Source organism: Atractosteus spatula, chromosome 6, assembly GCF_055471065.1.
Source record: "Atractosteus spatula isolate fAtrSpa1 chromosome 6, fAtrSpa1.hap1, whole genome shotgun sequence".
In the NCBI taxonomy this organism is placed as follows: Eukaryota; Metazoa; Chordata; class Actinopteri; order Semionotiformes; family Lepisosteidae; genus Atractosteus; species Atractosteus spatula.
In genome coordinates this window covers 10,337,054-10,355,330 of record NC_142711.1, presented here as the reverse complement: position 1 = coordinate 10,355,330, position 18,277 = coordinate 10,337,054, and the positions used below count along the sequence as shown (strand labels likewise).

The window sequence follows — 18,277 nt, the reverse complement described above, 5'->3', positions numbered from 1 at the left end:
AGCCCGACCCACTTTTTAAAAATTTGGTCAGTGTTTTGTTGTTTTCAAGATATACAGAGAAAGCTTTGTGATGTTTGCATATCCATTTTTTGTTGATGTGGAAGCAGCACCTAGTGATTTATAAATGGTACAAACTTATTTGAAGACGAAATACAAAGAAATTATTTATGTCACAATTCTTCCAACCATTCCTTCCCAGATCTTTGCAGAGCATTCCAAAAAAGTCCTTGCTTTTCAGTTTATATTTGTAAAAAAAAAAATTCCACATAGAAACATATCAATGATCTAATTTGGTCTTTTCTGCAATCCTGAATGTTCTAACTGTTCCCTCACTGAGGCCAAACATAAAAAATGACAGAACACACTGTTGGCAAATCTGTATGTATGTATATGTAATGTAGCAAATATTAAACATTGCTGCTGGAAAAGGTGTTAGTGGGGCCAGCAGGGGGCGCTCACCCTGCGGTCCAGGTGGGTCCTAATGCCCCAGTATAGTGACAGGGACACTATACTGTAAAAAGGCGCTGTCTTTCAGATGAGACATAAAACCGAGGTCCTGACTCTCTGTGGTCATTAAAAATCCCAGGGCATTTATCGAAAAGAGTAGGGGTGTAACCCCGGTGAGTGTACTGGCACACTATGGCTGCCATCGCATCATTCAGGTGGGGGCTGCACATTGGTGGTGTAATTAGTATAATAGTAATTATTCAGGTGGGTAGCTGCGTCAGCATGCGTAGGCTGCAAAGGAACAAGTAATAGGTTTATTCCATGCTGAAAAAAAAGAAGAAAGAGAACACAACGTTTCGGCTGTGAAGAAGGCTCCACAGCCGAAACGTTGTGTTCTCTTTCTTCTTTTTTTCAGCATGGAATAAACCTAATAGTAATTATTATTATTAAAATCTCTCTGTCAAGTGCCTAGAGAATTGTATATGGTTATGTGACAGTTTTTGTATTTGATTGACACAAAACTTTTTCTGAAAACCATCTTCAGTGACATTACTGCCCAGTTAGGAGGATATAGGAGGTGGCACATGCCCTAAGGTACACTTAGTCTGAGACCTCTGCTCAATAGAAATGGCAGCCTAGAATGGTATCTCCTGTCACAGCCTGAAAAACAGCGAGTGAGACTCTCAAATAATAGTATGTTATTGTTCTAAATGCTTCTAATTGTTATTGCTTTGGCAACACTAATTCATTGGTGATGGCATTAACGCTCTTTGAATGGCTGGCTTTGCTATTCAAACACAAAAGGAAACAAATATTACTTGAATGAGAAACAGCTTGCTTTAGTTCAGTGTCAAAGTTACTGGAACCGCATCTTTTTATAATAAAGTTTAAGAATTTCTCAAGACATGGGAAAACCCTGCTGCCTTTCTTCCTGACCTCATTTATGTGGCAGAAACCTGTTTTAACAGAGCAAGAAATAAGAACAAATGATGCCTCCTCTTGGGGAGAGTGAAGGACAAAGCCTGTAATCCAATTACTGTATTGAAAAAAACAGTGTTCTTTCAACCGTCAAGTGTGATTTGAGCAAATCATTGCACACCATAAAAACTTTAATGAATTCAGTGTGCATAATTGAGAGGAATAGGATAACATCAACCAACATAAGTGATTTAATCATCAACTGCAAAAGGGATATTAAAGTTTAATAAACCGAGTGTTTTTTACAAAATCTGTGCACAACTACAGTCAAAGCCTAAACTACATCTATTACAAAGAAAACTGAGATTTCCTTTTGCAGTCACACTGTCTTACTTTTAGCGTTTCATCAGAGTTTTGGCTTCAGTATTTTAGTTGAATTAACTCCAGAATGGTAGCTTCCTTTGATCTGCAATGTTATAAACAATACTTTAACTTTGAGCTTTGTACTAATGGGAGAAATTCAAATAACAACACTGTGATTATCCGTCATGGAAGATAGCTGAAAACTAAAAATAAAGACGCGACACAGGATATTTGTACGAACACGTTATCATCAGCCCATAACCTCACGATACTTTAAGGAAAAGAAAAGATACACAAAAAACATGTCAGTATAAATAAAGCTCAAAGGCTAATGCTGTTACTGAGAACTACAATTACAACTGTCAGAATGGGTAATGTTCACCTTGACTACTCAGTCTTGTTAATGGGCATTTTCCACATAAGGTATTGTGCAATAGCAGCTGGAGATAAAAAACTACATTCATGCTGTATGACACTACCACCTCTTTCATAAATCGTAACCATTTTAAATTATTGTGTGGTGCTCTTGAAGATTATTTAATCTGTAAAAATGTACGGAATTGCAGACATTTGTAAAAATGATCTTTACGAGCGCACTCTGTTCACAATCTTATTCAACATCTGTAAAGTCCTAAATGTATAAATGCCTACAGAAGTGTCTCTAAGAAAGTAGATAAAATCACCTCGCAGTGTAAATATTACCAGCTTCAAAACACAGGGGGTGTTTGCTGAGATGCAGGGATTCCAGATTCAGTGACCACAGCAATCAAACCTTTCCTGGGTTTACCTTAGTTAATTAAGCTCTGGGTCAATGATAAAGTGTCAATCAACTGTGCAGAGAGACACCATCTATAAGGATGGTGAAGCAGAGTGAAGGGGAGAGACAGGAAGAGAAATAGGAAGATATCCAAGGCGAGAGCTCCTTGTTCCAGATCACCCTGAAAGACCAGACTGGAGTGAAGTATTTGATCCTCGTTAAGAGAGCTTGCTATTCTGTGGTTCTTAGGGAACACTGATCTCCTGTGTAAAGAATCCCTCGATTAAAATTGCCTTTCCTGGTTAGTGCATTTTTAGAATAGGGAGATGGGTACATACTATTTAGTTTAGAAGGTAGCTTATCTCTTATTTTTGGCCTTTGTAGGCACTATATATGACTTATATATATAAGAACACTTGATTAGCAGTCTGGGGTTTTCTGGGTGGTTAGGACTGTAGGCCTCTTGGATGCCTTATTTGTAAATTTGTACACAGGGTAACTTGTATGTTGTATGTTTACACTTTGTGTAGTTTAGTGTCTGTTACTGTCATTGTTAATAAATATTTGTTTAACCAAATGTGCCTGATGTATTACTCTTTTCACCAAAGCTGTGCCAGAGAACAAAGAACTTGCGTGCCTCAAACTACACCAACAGCTCCAGTATATTTGTGGTGAAATCTTAACAAATTTGTGGTTATGGTTATTTAATTTCCTTATTGATTAATTAGCTCCGTCAGTTCCTGATTTTCTCCATTTTTGTAACCCCCCACCCCCATTTGTAATAGCTTTGTTTTAAAAAATCCATTTCCTTGGAACATTTTTTCCTATTTTCCCATCTAAAGGTAATAACAACATCCACGTTTGACTGTACTTAATTTAAGTGCCCTGTCTGAACATTAGAAATGTCACATTTGAAAACGGGGTTTAACAGATAAGAAACTGATTAATAGGTATGGAGCCATGAAGTTTTTTCCCAAAATTTTGTTCTTTTGCTTTTGTGGCGTGCTGTTGTTTTTCTTTATAAAACGTATTTTAAAGCATGTATAAAAATACAAACTACATTATAGAGCAGACAGTAAAAAGTTTGCTGATATAATGAGCATAAACTATAAGCAAAACAGTACAATATTTGTTGTAATATTTATGGACAATAAAGCTTGAATTGAATTGAAACAACTCTCATCCGTTTAGGATAGCTTGTTAGGCGCCTTGGCGCCACCTGCAGGCTTAACTGGGAACTGAGTTCTAGATTTAAAATTTCCAACTCGCCAGGACCAAACGTAAAGCTTTGTTCAATGTGTTCTTTCTCACGGATTAAAGCTTGGGTACCTTTTTCTTTTGGCTTCTCTTCATCCTGTTTTTCAACTGCTTCCGTAACTGCTTCTGTAAGGCAAACAGTGGTAGAAGAGCTTATTAACTGGTTTTTGCTGTTGATTTTAAAACATGATTCACAGTTAATACAGATGCAGGTCTACACCACCTTCAATCAGCATATCTATATGGAACTTTGTTCCTGATAAATAGCACTAGAAAATAAATTCCTTTATCAATATACAAAGTAAAATGTAAAACTCATTTGTATGCCACACAGTGTATACATCATTAATTACTTAGTTAACACAATTGTAATACCTCTAAAAAGGCTCCAGCATATTTTATAGCTAATCACACTTTTGAAGGGACATGAATATTTTAAGTATTTAACTGTAGAATACCTTAGGAAAAGGTCTACGTGTGTCTCAGAAAGTAATCAGTCTATTTGTTTAATAGGCTACTCAGGTTGGAATAACAATCAGAAGACACAAGGTCCTTTCTGTAGTGAGTTTGAGATCACAGGTTTTAAGTCAAATGAAGTCCAGAAGGCAGGTGGGGGGGGGGGGGTTGGTATGGAGTTTGACAGAAAACTAAAACTGCACTGTGGGTGTTATTTCCATTTGCACAAATTTATCACCAGAGAAAATTTTAAAATGTAAGTGTCCTGTGCCAGTGGGATTTAAGATTAGCGTAGACAAGAAACATATGTATTGAAATTAATTTTAAAAAGCATCCTGACTGTGTGTGATAAGCAGCCACTCAAGATTCTGCAGTATCCGATGTGACACAGGAAGGAAATGAAGATGTTCAACACAGGACACAACCCAATTAGGGCACATTCACACAGATGTAGGTACATTGATAAACCTCAGCAATGGTTTCCACCAGCACTGTTAATTTATGGTCTTCTGTAGTCACAAATAAAAGAAGGAAGCCATCAGAAAAATAAAAAATCTTTCAGGTACAGTAATTGCGAGAAAATACCAAAGCAAACTTCACCTACAAGGAGAATTTAATATTAATACATGCTTCTGAACATGCTGAGATTTGCAATTTTGAAGAGAGGAAAATAATGTGTTAGTGAAAATGAAATATTTGACCCACCATTAGCAATTAATCTTAAAGTCTGCCAATTTTTGATGCTTTATGGCCTCTTTTTTCATTACGTTTATATTTCCAGTGTAAATGTAGGCCAACCCCAATTCTGGATTCCAGCAAGTTTGACAGGTCTCCCTTGAATCACCAATTTCCTAACCCTTTAAATAATTTAGCTTTGACCACTGAAACAAGTAATTTGTTCATTCATTGGAAACAAAAACACCAACACCCTGTAGCTCTCAAAGATGATGGATTTAACCAATTACCTTGAATTGATCCGAACCCACGTGCGCCGAGCCATAAACGAGCCATAAGTCTCATCTAGATGATGCTTAAAAATGCACACTAGTACTGTATATCAAGATAACCTCACAGTTTTTCAAAGGCCTTCTGTCTAAGCTACCAAAAGAGGTAGCCTGCAAGTTGATGTATTTAAATTGATAAAGATAGCCATCAGCGCTGCAGTCTGACAGTTGCAGGGAATTTGCAAATAAAATTGTTCCCAGCCATAAGAATCGTAGGCCTGAGCTTAATATTATGCACGGGAAAAACAGGTAGAGTCAAGAAAGTGTTGAGGAAACTATCTGGTATAGTAAGATAGCCATAGAAGGCGCTATTTTGGTTACAAGAATTAAGTTGGGCTAAAACACTGTTCATATTCAGTACAGAAAAATGAAATGTTTTGTGTTAAAGTTTTTCATTTCACTGGTTTCTACCTTAACTTTTGCATTATAATTTACATTCTATTAGGACATGAGAATTATTCGCTACTGTATTGTAAGCTGCTTTTGACAAAAGTATCTGCCAAATGAATAAATGTATATTTTAACGTACTTAGATTGCTTTTAATTAATCTTTTACTAAACTTCAGATGTTTTTCCGTAGTGTATGCATTCATCCTATCAACACTTCACATACTGTACATATGTTTTCGAATTCTACAGAATACAGATGAGAATAAATAGGTAAAGTACCCTTAATTCATACACAAAGCGAAAGTATCAGGCAGTGCCTTGGAATTGTATGCAATGCCTGAATGATAACCTTTGCCAATAACAATGCAGTTTATGATCTTACTACTGTAGTATACAGTACTACCCTTCACAGGCAGTATGCACTGTCAATAACCAATGTAAAGAGAACAAAGAGTTTACTTAACATTCCTAAATGCTGTCCATGTTTAAATTGTTATACTCATTGCACACTATAAAATCTTAATTTGCATAATGTAGACAGTAGACATTATGTGATGTAGACTGACTGCTGATAATTCAGATTATAATTGCCAGACAAAAGTACACAAATTAGACATTTAAATTCATTATTTAATTAGACATTATTTAAAATGAAGTGTGGTTTAAGATATTTTAGCTCTTTGTAAAAACATTTAAAAAATAAAATTCAAAAACTTGTTACAAAGAAGAGTACACAACATTGTTCCCCCATGACTTTATTGTAGCCTCAAACAAAAAATGTACATAGATTGTAACAGCCATGTTCTCCCATGACTACAATTTCACAATAATTTAAACCTGTTAGCCCATACAGTAGGATGCTACATAAACCAACAATTTTTCAAAACATGAACTGCGATAGAAAAAACAAGACCTCAGATTGTCATAGTGTTATTGCTTGTCTGTATAATTTCTTTCCCTGGCAACAATAATCCCTTGTAAAGTAGCAAGAACCCCACACATCCCTTATGGCTTTTAAAAGATAATACTTTTTCCTCCAAACCAGAGAATTAAAAAGCTTTTTTTTTCCTACAAAATTTGAAAAATCTAGATCACACCACAGCTTCATAATATTGTAAATGTATTTTTTCACCACTGTAAAAATTCACATTAACTCTAGAAATGTTAAGAATAGAAAAGGTCCTCTAATGTAAATGTTAATAGTAAAAAAGAAAAAAAAACTCTTCCTGCGAAACTATACATTAAACCACTTTGATAGCAAATCTAGAAATGTCATTTTGAAGAAAATATAGATTTTCAGAGAACAAATCTGTTGTAGCATCTCCTAATACCCATCGCATCACCAACATTTATTCTGGCAGGTCATTAAATTACCACAAACATACGTAAACTATGAAAATGGCAATGACTATCTTCATTTGAAGATATTTTGCAGCCAGGGCACCTCTGTAGAAGACTGAGTTTTCAATGGTCCCTTGATTTCGGCTTCCTATTATTTTAAAATGTATTCACAACAGCATATATATGCTAAGTAAAAAAAATTACAAAACATTGTGCACTCTGTGTTTGCCACAGGACAGCAGGACTCTCCTTTTAAGCCCTCAGACACTTCTTCCACTGCTTACCACTTGGTTGCATTTGCAATAGGGTTTTTACCAACAGGGGTGGTCCCCTACTTTCCTCTATCCAGGACCACATCTTTGTATAGTTGGCCCTGGTCTGATTTATGCTTGAACCACCCATCAGTGGATGCTGCCTCACGCAGGATGTAGAGCTACAAATGGACAGAATACATCTCCAGAGTGGCCAGAGAACAGAGAAGGGGATCAACCCTAATAGCACTATATGGCTTCAAAGCAGTACAGAAGCAAAACCAAGAGCCTTAAACGTTTTAAGTCCGAAATCCTACAGAGATTAATTGTGGAAACCATGAACCAATGTCCCCCATCGGTAGAAAATACATAAGCAATGAAACAGGAGCTCAGTATTTAATTTACCCTCTAGACTTCAAATGAGTGGATCAAACACTGTGCCCAAGGCTAAAACACATCTGAAATAAATTGTTTCAGAAACCCTGTTTCTACAGGAGAAGAACAGGAGTTTAAAACCATGTGCTCCTCCAGTGCTCTAGTGCTGAAGATGTTTGAAACGCAATGCTAGCTCATCAAGCATAAGATGATTATATAAAGCAGACAATGTGCTTCTGAATAAATTAATCAAGTGAATGTCAAGGAAGCAGAAAACACTGTCTTTGTAGTTAAGAAGAAAAGGTTCAGTCCTGGCTGATAATGATGGCCAAAGCCCACCTTTCTTTGCAAAGCAACATGTAGCCAGAAATTCAAACATATAACACATTTGTTTAGGATGATTGTCTCAAACTAATCTGCCAGTATAAATTAATTTCGGATACACACCACCGTGAAGAAAACACAATACTATAGGGTAATGCAAAACATCAGTGGAGTAACACACTGCAAAAGATCAGTGCAGCTTTGAATTAGTACCTTCAAAGGAAAATGTCATCTAGATTTAAAAATGCAGGATTTAAAAAAAAAAGTAAAAAAAGCTACCACAAAGCCACTGCAGTTACATACAATGCTATAAATCTGAAGTCTGCAAACAACCACATACATCATCATGGTTACTATACGTCAAAAAAAGTAACATTTAAAATCATCATTTGAGTTTGAAAACAAGAATGACACCTGGAATATTCCTAAATAAATTACGTATTTCATGGTACGATTCTGGCTATGAAGAGTACTGCAATTAGCTCTTTTTAAATTAAAACTTACTATCACAGAAAAAGGGAGTTTCAAATCACAGATAAAAACATTTCACGTAACTCCACAAGTAATGTGCTTGAACTAAAAAATGTACATTGACAAAAAGATTTGTAACAAAGTACGACAGTTCTTAAAGTACTGCAGGAAACATTTGTAATTCTGGATCAATGACTTGATCCCAGTGGCCAAAGATCTTTCAGTTTGTTTGTTTTTTTTTGCTTTTAGCAGCTGGTTCCTTTCAGTGGAATGTAATTTGGGCTGGTCCTCATGGTGTCGGAATTTTCTGTTTCAAGCTTTATGTATCTGGAAAACAAGGGGAAATTCTAAATTAGAGGACCAGGTGGAACTTCAATTCATCAACTACAACACCAAGTAAACCCTCTTCTTAAGTTCTCCAAACCTAGTTTTCACATCACAACAGCATCCCCAAATGATATCCCTAGCCTAACTGCCCACTATCTGAAGACAGCACACGGGAAAACCCGTCTACAGTTCCTACAGTCTTTGTACAAAGTACTACTTAAAGTGAATCCATAAATTTTGGGGGTTTAAAAGCTGAACTTACTGGCATAATGAAATCTCCAATGTGACAGCTAATGTTACACACACTTCCAATTACGTTTCTTGTACTAGTGTTTAAAAAAAAAGTCCTGGCATCTTCGACAGATATATTTAATACAGTCACAACTAAACAGATAACATCAGAGGAAGGTTCTCATTAAAATGTCAAACAACTGTAAACCACCAGGAGAAAATGAACATGCTTGATGTTAAAAGACCAACTATGTCATAGTACTATCAGCAAACATGTGGATCAGCCTCTACAGCTAAACCAGCTAAATTAAAGACGGAAATGCTTTGTAAGTCAAGTGGCTTACTGCGCTGGAGAACAGCTCAGTTTCGGCAACATTAAGAAGACAGAGTGCAAGGCTTCCTTCAGAGACTAGTCCATCACAGGTTAACCCCACAAAAAAGCTGGGACCCATTTATGAAGCTACAGTATGTGGACTATCGAAATCAGGGTACCTTGCTCAATGAGATACAGGCAGCCTCTATGCTTTTATTATTAATGAAAGAGAAATAACATGACCAAGCCTTAATATCAAAATATACTAATAAGAAAAAAAATAACTATCAAATGATCGTATTTATATCATAGTTGCATCACATAACTGCTTCAGCATGCGGAGGCGGCAAAGGAACAGGTTTGACAGAAGTTCGACTCCATTCGCTTTTCGGCTCAACTTCGGTTAGCTTCGAGTCGTGTTTGCACTTGCTCGCTAGTGTTCGTGTTTGTTCGTTGTTAGCTTCAGCTTCGTTTGTTGGTTTTGATTACCTGTGTTTTGTTCTTCCCTTGCCCGCACTTTTTACTTTCCTTCTTTACCTTGCTTGTGCTCATTTGTTACCTTATTCCTTGCTTGTGTATTTTTTTTCGGTATTACCCGTTTTCCCATAACCGTGCGATTAGTTCACTTGTGTTGTGTTATTGTTAACTGTGAACTTGTACACCAGGGGAGAAGGTATAGGTAAGGTCGTCGGGTTTCATCGTGCACACGTAAGTTTGTTTTGTCTAGACACACTAGGTTAGGGGCCTGTGTCACTCGTGTATTTTGGTTCTGGTTAGTTCAGTGTAGGGAAGTTAGGGCGCATGAAGACGCCAAAGACCTTTTTATTTTTGTTAGTTTGGCTTAGTTAGGTTAGACCTCACTGTATTGGCTAGATCCGTTTGGTTTTGTTATTTTCTTTCCTTAGGCACCCCTCACGTTACTTTTCCTTGTGTGTTATTGAGTCCTGTATACGTACCAGTCACTTATTCACTTTCTTAAAATATATCACTTTTGCACCAAACGTTTGTTGTCACGCTTCCTAAGTCCCCTCACCAGAAACCCACCTGCATCCAGACCCATCCTAAATGTTACACCCCTTTACCCCTAGACACTTGGGGTCGTAACAATTATAGAAAATGTTAGCAATGGTATTAAAGCTGTACACAATACTCACAATCTACTGTACATGTGGGATGTAATGTAAACTAATTATACTGACTGTATAAAAATTAAAGACAAACAAACTGAACTTCACCAATAACACAGAATTAAACAAGATGGTCTGTACTGGTCAACAAAAATGTCTTACATTTGTGGATAAGAACAAATCAACATCAGAGTAAACTGGTCTCAGGCCCATTTGTTTTAAAGGAATGTTTTATTCAGCAAGTGTCAAATTTAACAGCCAGATCAAGGTCTGGCTTCTACTTAAAATACAAACATACAACACATATCTCAATGTGTATGGTTTCATCAAAGAAGCAGTCTAGATGACATTAGGTTCTCATTAACAAATAATCTATTTTAATATTTCTGAATTATACTAAATGCCCAATATAAAGTGAAGCAACACTGGTCTGCGCCACAGAGCTCAACCTCTCACAACTAAACCTAAATTATTCCAAAATAAATTGCATACACATTAATAATAATAATAATTGCTTATACTTATATAGCGCTTTTCTGGACACTCCACTCAAAGCACTTTACAGGTAATGGGGACTCCCCTCCACCACCACCACCAATGTATAGCATCCACCCGGATGATGCGATGGCAGCCATAGTGCACCAGAACGCTCATTACACATCAGCTATCAGTGGGGAGGACACCAGAGTAATGAAGCCAGTTCAGAGATGGGTTTTATTAGGAGGCCATGATTGGTAAGGGCCAATGGGATATTTGGCCAGGATGCTGGGGTTACACCCCTACTCTTTTCAAGAAACACCCTGGGATTTTTAATAACCACAGAGAGTCAGGACCTCGGTTTTACGTCTCATCCGAAGGACGGCGCCCGTTTATAGTACTGTGTCCCCATCACTATACTGGGACATTAGGACCCACACAGACCACAGGGTGAGTGCCCCCTGAGGGCCCCACACCTCTTCCAGCAGCAACCTTAGTTTTTCCAAGGAAGTCTCCCATCCAGGTACTGACCAGGCTCACACCTGCTGAGCTTCAGTGGGCTGCCAGTTGTGAGTTGCAGGGTGATATGGCTGCTGGTAAATTCATTCATTCACAACATTTGTGCAAAGAGGAGTTAGGCAGGTCAATTCTTTGCAAAGGCTTGTGGGGAAAATTTCAGTGGCCAAATTGCTACGCAGTTGTAGAGCAAAAAGGCAAATGTGCTACAGAAAGGCACAAAAGAACAGGGGCAGTTGATTTCCATTTCAAAGCAGCCAACACATAGCCAAAAGAAAGGGTTCTACTTTCTCTGAATATCAGTACATCAGCAGATTTCTGGCAACGACTCAAAAGGCAGCAAAATCACCAAGAAGATCACAATTCAGACTGGCTGTTTTCCTTTAGGTAAACAAATTGTGTTACAGTCTGATAGTTTTGCTATTCACACATGCTATGGGTAGCGTATGGAAGTGGAAGTTACCAGACACTGGGATAACTCCCTACTCTTATCGAGAAATGCCCAGGGATCTTTAATGATCACTGAGAGCCAGGACTTGTTTATAACTTGGTTTAACATCTCATCCAAAAGGGCGCCCACTACAGTATAGTGTCCCCACCACTATACTGGGGCATGAGGACCCACACAGACCGCAGGGTGAGCGCCCCCTGCTGGTCCCAATAACACCACTTCCAGCAGCAACTGTAACTTCCCAGGAAGTCTCCCATCCAGGTACTGACCAGGCTCAACCCTGCTGAGCTTCAGTGGGTTGCCATTTGAGAGCTGCAGGGTGATATGGCTGCTGGCTATGTCAGATTATGATACACTCAAATATAGACAGGGATTCAAATAGACTCTGGGCTGAAGTGCAGGATGCTCTGGGTGTGGGGTTTGGCGTCCATTTCATATTATACACCAGGAAATGTATGTAGGCCGTATGTATTCTGAAATGGAATTCACCAGGACACCACTGTTAACAGGCTCCATTTACATGGCTAGGAGCTCTAATACCAAGAGCATTATAAGGTGTGTGTCTCACCCCCTCTGTTGTGAATTTACACTACTCCCATCTGAGAGGAGATGCCTCTGTGCCCCCAGGTGTAAAAATAACAGATTCAGGAAATCTTTCACCCCCACTGCAATCGCACTTTCAAACAATGTATAGTAACTACCCTGTAAAACTACTGTACCATTTTCCCTCTTGGCAATGTTTGTATTCCTTCTTGTATTGTTGTACGGATTGTATGGACTGTGCCATAAAATAAAGTTCTCCCAGGAAAAAATGGTGCTTGAATTGAAAATATGGTCTTACATCAGTGTTGTGCTAAAGAACTGGTTTGGAACTGCCCCACAAAAGACTGGCACCTACGGGTCCATCTATACCACTTTCAGCAAAAAGCCTTTTCTGTTTCTGAACTGACCAAGCCTGGCCTTACTACATTAATGAGATCTGTTACAATTAGATAAAGCCTTTTAGTCTTGCATGTCAAGTATGGTGATAATACAGTGACCGGTAAAGAGCACTGTTGTGTAAATTCACTGCTAATTCCAACATAAAAAAAGTCACCGGACTGTTCCTAAATATATGTGAATCTTGGTCATTGCTTCTGTGCCAAAAGCAAGCTTTAAAAGAAATAACTAGCAAGATGTACTTATTGTAAAACAAAGCAACCTGTTTTACTTTTAGAGATTTTACCATCGGTTCCAGACTAGTTCAACAGCTTTAACTCACTATTGTGAGTGGTCGCCAGAAGTGTATGAAAATTATTTAAACTAAGCAATGATAACAAGTCACACCCTCTTAACAACTTAAACGGATGATTGTTATGTAAAAAGGTACATCTCCAAACTCAAAATGTATGCAAATACCTCAATGACATCTCCAAAATTTTGCATAACATAAGATCTTGGCAGCTGATCTTAAACTAAAGTTAACTTGAACTTTATTGTCATATGTAATAGGTACATGTACTGGTACAATGCAATTCCTACTTACAGAAAGTCTCTTGATTGTTAAAACAAGTGTAAAAACACATAGTGCAGACAGTGCATCAAGACAATATACAAACAAACAGTAGACAACGTACAAGTAAACGAGTAAACAGTTTGAATGTAAACAATGCAGACGTGTAAACAATGACTGGAGACTGGACTGGAGTGCTGTATGTGTGTTGCTTCGTGTGAAAGAAGACTTTAGAAGATTTCTTTGAAAGATTAAGAGATATGCCACCATCGTCTGTTACACTTCATACACATGCTCTACTAACATTAACTCTCGGCTCAGGCCAAAATTAGAACAACACGCACAGCTAGAGATGACCCTTGACCCAGCCTTCCTATCAAACACAATCTACCTTAATGCAGCATCTGTGAATGATGTGTCCAAGAGCACCATCAAGCCTGCCTGCCCAAGTGTTTCAAACATTTGGCTGTTTTTCCTTCTGAAGAGGAAAAGGACCTTTGCCTACCAGACCTATTAACTGGATACATTCAAGACTACTTTTTCCATTTCTAAAGTTAAGTTCATACAATTATTTTTTTTAAAAAAGAAAAATGTATGCATTAGGGCTTCATTGGAGAGAATTATACTGCGGAAACTCTAGTTTTTTATAAGTCAACTACAACCCAAAGTCTTCACGTGATATGGAGTATAACATTTAGGAATCAGATACCAAAGCAGCCCCTCTGACATCCTTCTAAGAGTTAAATAAAATATAAATCATAACCTTATGTTGAGGAAATAAGGCTTTACATTTTCAATAACACTGGAACTACATTTAATATTAAGTAAAACTTACCCGAAGGTTCCCCCTGAAAATGTTGTTCTGCCTGAATAACCTCCTCTGTTAAAAAAAGCAAAATAATTAATTACAACAATGATAAGATGCAGTCGAAAGTATTAAACTGTGATGGGGTCTTATTTGAGATAAATTAGTATCACAGAGATCAATATTGGACCAACTTTAGCACTGAATTTGATCAGAAAATATCAAATGAATACAGTATTAATTTTACAGTACTAATACATTTAAAAACAACATTAATAAAGTATCAAAACATAACATGTGACTGCTGAAGAAGGCTCCACAGCCAAAATGCTGTTTTTCTTCTCTTTTCAGCAGGGAATAAACCTTTACTTCCTCCTTTACATTAAATTAACACATACCTTCAGGGCTTGGCTCATCATGAGCAGGTTCATCATGGTGATGAGCTGAAACAAACGACAAAATTTCATTGTATCTCAAGTCCCAAGGCCCCTGAAGTAGAAGAGGTAATCAGGTGTATGACTGAACAAAATATACTACTGCTGATGCCAAACAAATAAGGCTTTAATTTCAAGGTTTTAGTGAGAAACTTGAACCGATTATTTCTGAAGCCTCTTATGTTACTTTAAACATTCTTTTGGATGTAATGAGCTTGATACCTGGGAATTTTTAAAAACTTGGAGAAATAAACAGAGCTGTCACAGGGCGGGGTTTCGGGTTGGGGCTCAAATGTAGTGGTACCTCTCATGAGCCTACAAGTGCTCACCACAGACCATAAAGCAAACAAAATACGCTAACTGGTATAACAGATTTCAGACTGAGGGCCATTTTGCACACAAAGGGATATGCTGAAACTACCGCTATGAAGCGGATCACATACAAACATGAAGTGGAAGCAGCCAAATTTAACAGTGAGTGAAATGGAGGGGAAGCCTGAGCACTCAGCGGGAAAAGTCAAAGTTATCTTTTTTTAATTTGAATCATAATGAAGGAGTGAATCAAAGCTAAGGTAAAATGAACCTGGATGACTCTTCTCTGCAGGAAAGCGGAAATTTGCAGCGAAACGGCAATGCTGAAACTATTTCATGGTCACAAATTACATTAACTGTTCTGCAGAATGACTCGGTGCAGATCAAACTGTCGCGGGTGTTTTTGAAATCGGGAATGCATTTCTCAAGACATCTTAAAGACCGTTCCAAACATCGCACACTCCCGTGTTGCTGAGTTTGAAATGTACACGTGTGGACTGACATCCACATTTTCTGTCAGATTCCAGGATGCCCAGCGTTTTGGTGAGATGTTTTATTTTTGAATGAAACCAGACAGTTTTGATGCCAGCGCAACTGTTTTTTTTCTGCAAGGACCAAACTTAATTGTAATATAGTGCATTTTAATTTATCCATTTTAGATATTATATATTTAATCAAAATGTAAGTAAGGCTAGTATTGTCATTACAGATACAAACCCATAAAAACAAGAGCATAAGCTACCTCTTGCCACGCTTCTTCTGAAAGGCTGCTGATTACCACATTAAAACAACATAAGAGAAAAATTATAATAGTATTATGAGCTTAAAGGCATATATACATCTAAAAAGGATGTACTGTATGTTACTAAACATACAATTCTCTGTTCACTTGAACTTACCTTCTGCATCATCTTCTGAATGAATTTCTGGTGCTGTTAAGCAAGGACAGTGATATTAATTATTAATTTTTAGTTCTCAAAATAAACACCCCAAAGATTAGGAAAAGGTACAATTACTTATATGTATTTTTTAGAACATAGCATATAACTGAACTGGATCCTGTTTACAAATCCCAGAGGGTGCTGTGAAGTTCTATTCATATCCCCAATGAAACAGGAACAAAAAAACAACAAAATGAGTTATGGATTGGATAATGCATCTTGATTAAAACAATCTTAACAAATAAAATACTGTAATTTTAACGGGACTGCAAAGAGCAGAGTCATATTTGTCATAAATAATTAATTGATTTGCAGGATTTTTTATTAAGTCTCTTTTTCACAAATTTTAGTAGCAGAAGCACTCCCCTGCCATGACAAAAACCATGCAAGATTTTTTCTTTTGGTTTAACAAAAAAAGTATGATTCTAAAGTTGCATTTAGCTAATTTTTTATTGGTCTTACCAGACTCGGACAGCTCCTCTGTGCTCCATTCCTGAGTTTCTGAAAAACAAATGCACTGGAATTGTATCGGGAAACGTAACCACATTGATATAGCATTCTGTATAATGTTACTGGTGCATGGTTTATAAACCTAGAGAAAAAAAATACCTGACTTTCATAACTTCACAAGACATTAGTATAAAGCAGTAATACGAAAACAGATTAATAACAAGTAGCAAGCTTTCTGGGCATCTGGAACGACTCTTCCCTCTTTATATTTCTACTCACAGATTTCCTAACCACAGAGAAGCATGAGGCATGAACAAACAAACCTGCTTCCTCTGACAGCTGAGGCTCATAGTGAACGCTTTCGTCTGGATGGTGTACTTCCTCTGTAACACAGAGGAAGGATACATAAGCAAAGCACAAGTGATACAAATTAAGCTCGTTTGTTCCTTCTTGTGCTGTTTGGTCATATCGGTCATCAAGAAGATCCGCATGAAATATTAATCATCTCAAAACCTGGCTTTGCTCATTAGCACACTGGTGACTAACCATTCCCTCCAAAAAAAGCATTTTTTAATGTGGTGATCAGAAATGATCACCAGTGCGTTTGGGTAACAGTTTACAGAGAACATACAGTAGCAAAAACAACCGGTAATTCTGGTTTAGAGTATTATTAGGGACATTAATAAACTGAATTTAATCATCGCTTTCAAATGAAGCAAATGTATTTCATCACATTGTCATAATGAAGATCAACACGATACCCTCCACACTGACAACTGTCTGTTCTGCTAGAGACTAGGAACTAAAAGCAGACCAATTTCTAAATTTCAGAATTGTCATCCCACCCAATTTCCAAAGAAGAAAAAAAATGTTGTAACTCCTAACCTTCAGCATACTCCGGCTCCGATTCCACCACATATTCTGAAAGCACAAATTGAATAACAAAATTTACTCAAGCATGTTGTACGACATGATCTGCTTCGATACGTTATGAATAAGACAAATCGGTGTTTTAGCAACCAGGCATTCTCATTACATTTTTAAAAGGAATTACTCGTAGTACAGAATGTTTGGGGTTTTATTAAAGTATTTGATGTCTGGATTTGACACACTCGCCAAACAGGCTTAAATAGGTGCCCAACAGACTCTACTCATTTGGACACTTTGTAAAATTTGAAAATGTTCTTATACTTTAGCCGATTCCCATTAATCGTGGATTAATCAGTTAATTCTCCAGCAGCCTATTATTCAGAGCACACTTGGAACATATGTTTAGGAATTAGAAACTGATATGATGTTTAGATGTTGTAAAATTATTTTTTTCTGTCCCTGAAGGAAATCCAGAACAGAGCATCTTGATATTAATCTTCATATGGAAGACTTAAAAATTAAGACGATAAGAGTAAGTAAATTCAATGATCAGAGATATAGAGTATGGAGCTGGACTTGCCAGATCAAAGAACATTTATTTCTAACATCAGACCAGCCAATGCCCTTGAACACTGGGCCCACATCAGCTGGCCTCCTCCCTCAGCAAGGCCCTACCTCCTTGTGTATCTATTGCATCTTCAGTGGTATCTTCTGCTCCACATGAAAAACAAAAAGGCAAATGTTGACATGTTAGCAAATGTTTGCAAACTTTACATAAGATAAAAAAGTTCTGTGAAATACTTTTCTTTTAGATGGCACCTTTTTGCAGTACAGCAGTATAGTCCCCATCACTATACTTGGCTTAGGACTTAGTTTTTCCCAGGAGGTCTCCCACCCAGGTACTGGCCAGGCTCACGCCTACTGAGCTTCACTGAGTGGTCAGTTGTGACTTACAGGGTGATATGGCTGCTGGCATTGAGTTATTCAATACAGATGTCATGTTTGAAGAAAACTGCGAAACACTTCGGTCCTTTGTTTGCAGATTACATTCCATCTTACATAGCTCCAACCATTTGCTATCTGTTCATATTACAGCATTTCTGAGGTTTCCTCGCTCGAATTAGGTCTTGCAAGTCAGTCAGAACTTTTCAAACCTGTCCCATTTGGAATTAACTGT

The 18,277-nt window shown here is 37.5% G+C and overlaps 1 protein-coding gene across 6 annotated transcripts in view; it reads right to left on the bottom strand.

The window, feature by feature from the left end:
• unm_hu7910 (un-named hu7910) overlaps positions 1-18,277 on the bottom strand; it is an 89,079-nt gene that overhangs the window by 30,197 nt on the left and 40,605 nt on the right. For all 6 annotated transcript variants that reach the window (XM_088918284.1, XM_088918286.1, XM_088918290.1 and 3 more), the window contains 8 exons: positions 17,776-17,811; positions 17,116-17,151; positions 16,554-16,613; positions 16,243-16,281; positions 15,739-15,771; positions 14,492-14,536; positions 14,124-14,168; positions 3,815-3,868 (listed from right to left, as the gene is read on the bottom strand). In XM_088918284.1, the coding sequence (XP_088774410.1) occupies positions 3,815-3,868; positions 14,124-14,168; positions 14,492-14,536; positions 15,739-15,771; positions 16,243-16,281; positions 16,554-16,613; positions 17,116-17,151; positions 17,776-17,811 (348 nt within the window). The remainder of the gene's footprint in view (positions 1-3,814; positions 3,869-14,123; positions 14,169-14,491; positions 14,537-15,738; positions 15,772-16,242; positions 16,282-16,553; positions 16,614-17,115; positions 17,152-17,775; positions 17,812-18,277) is intronic.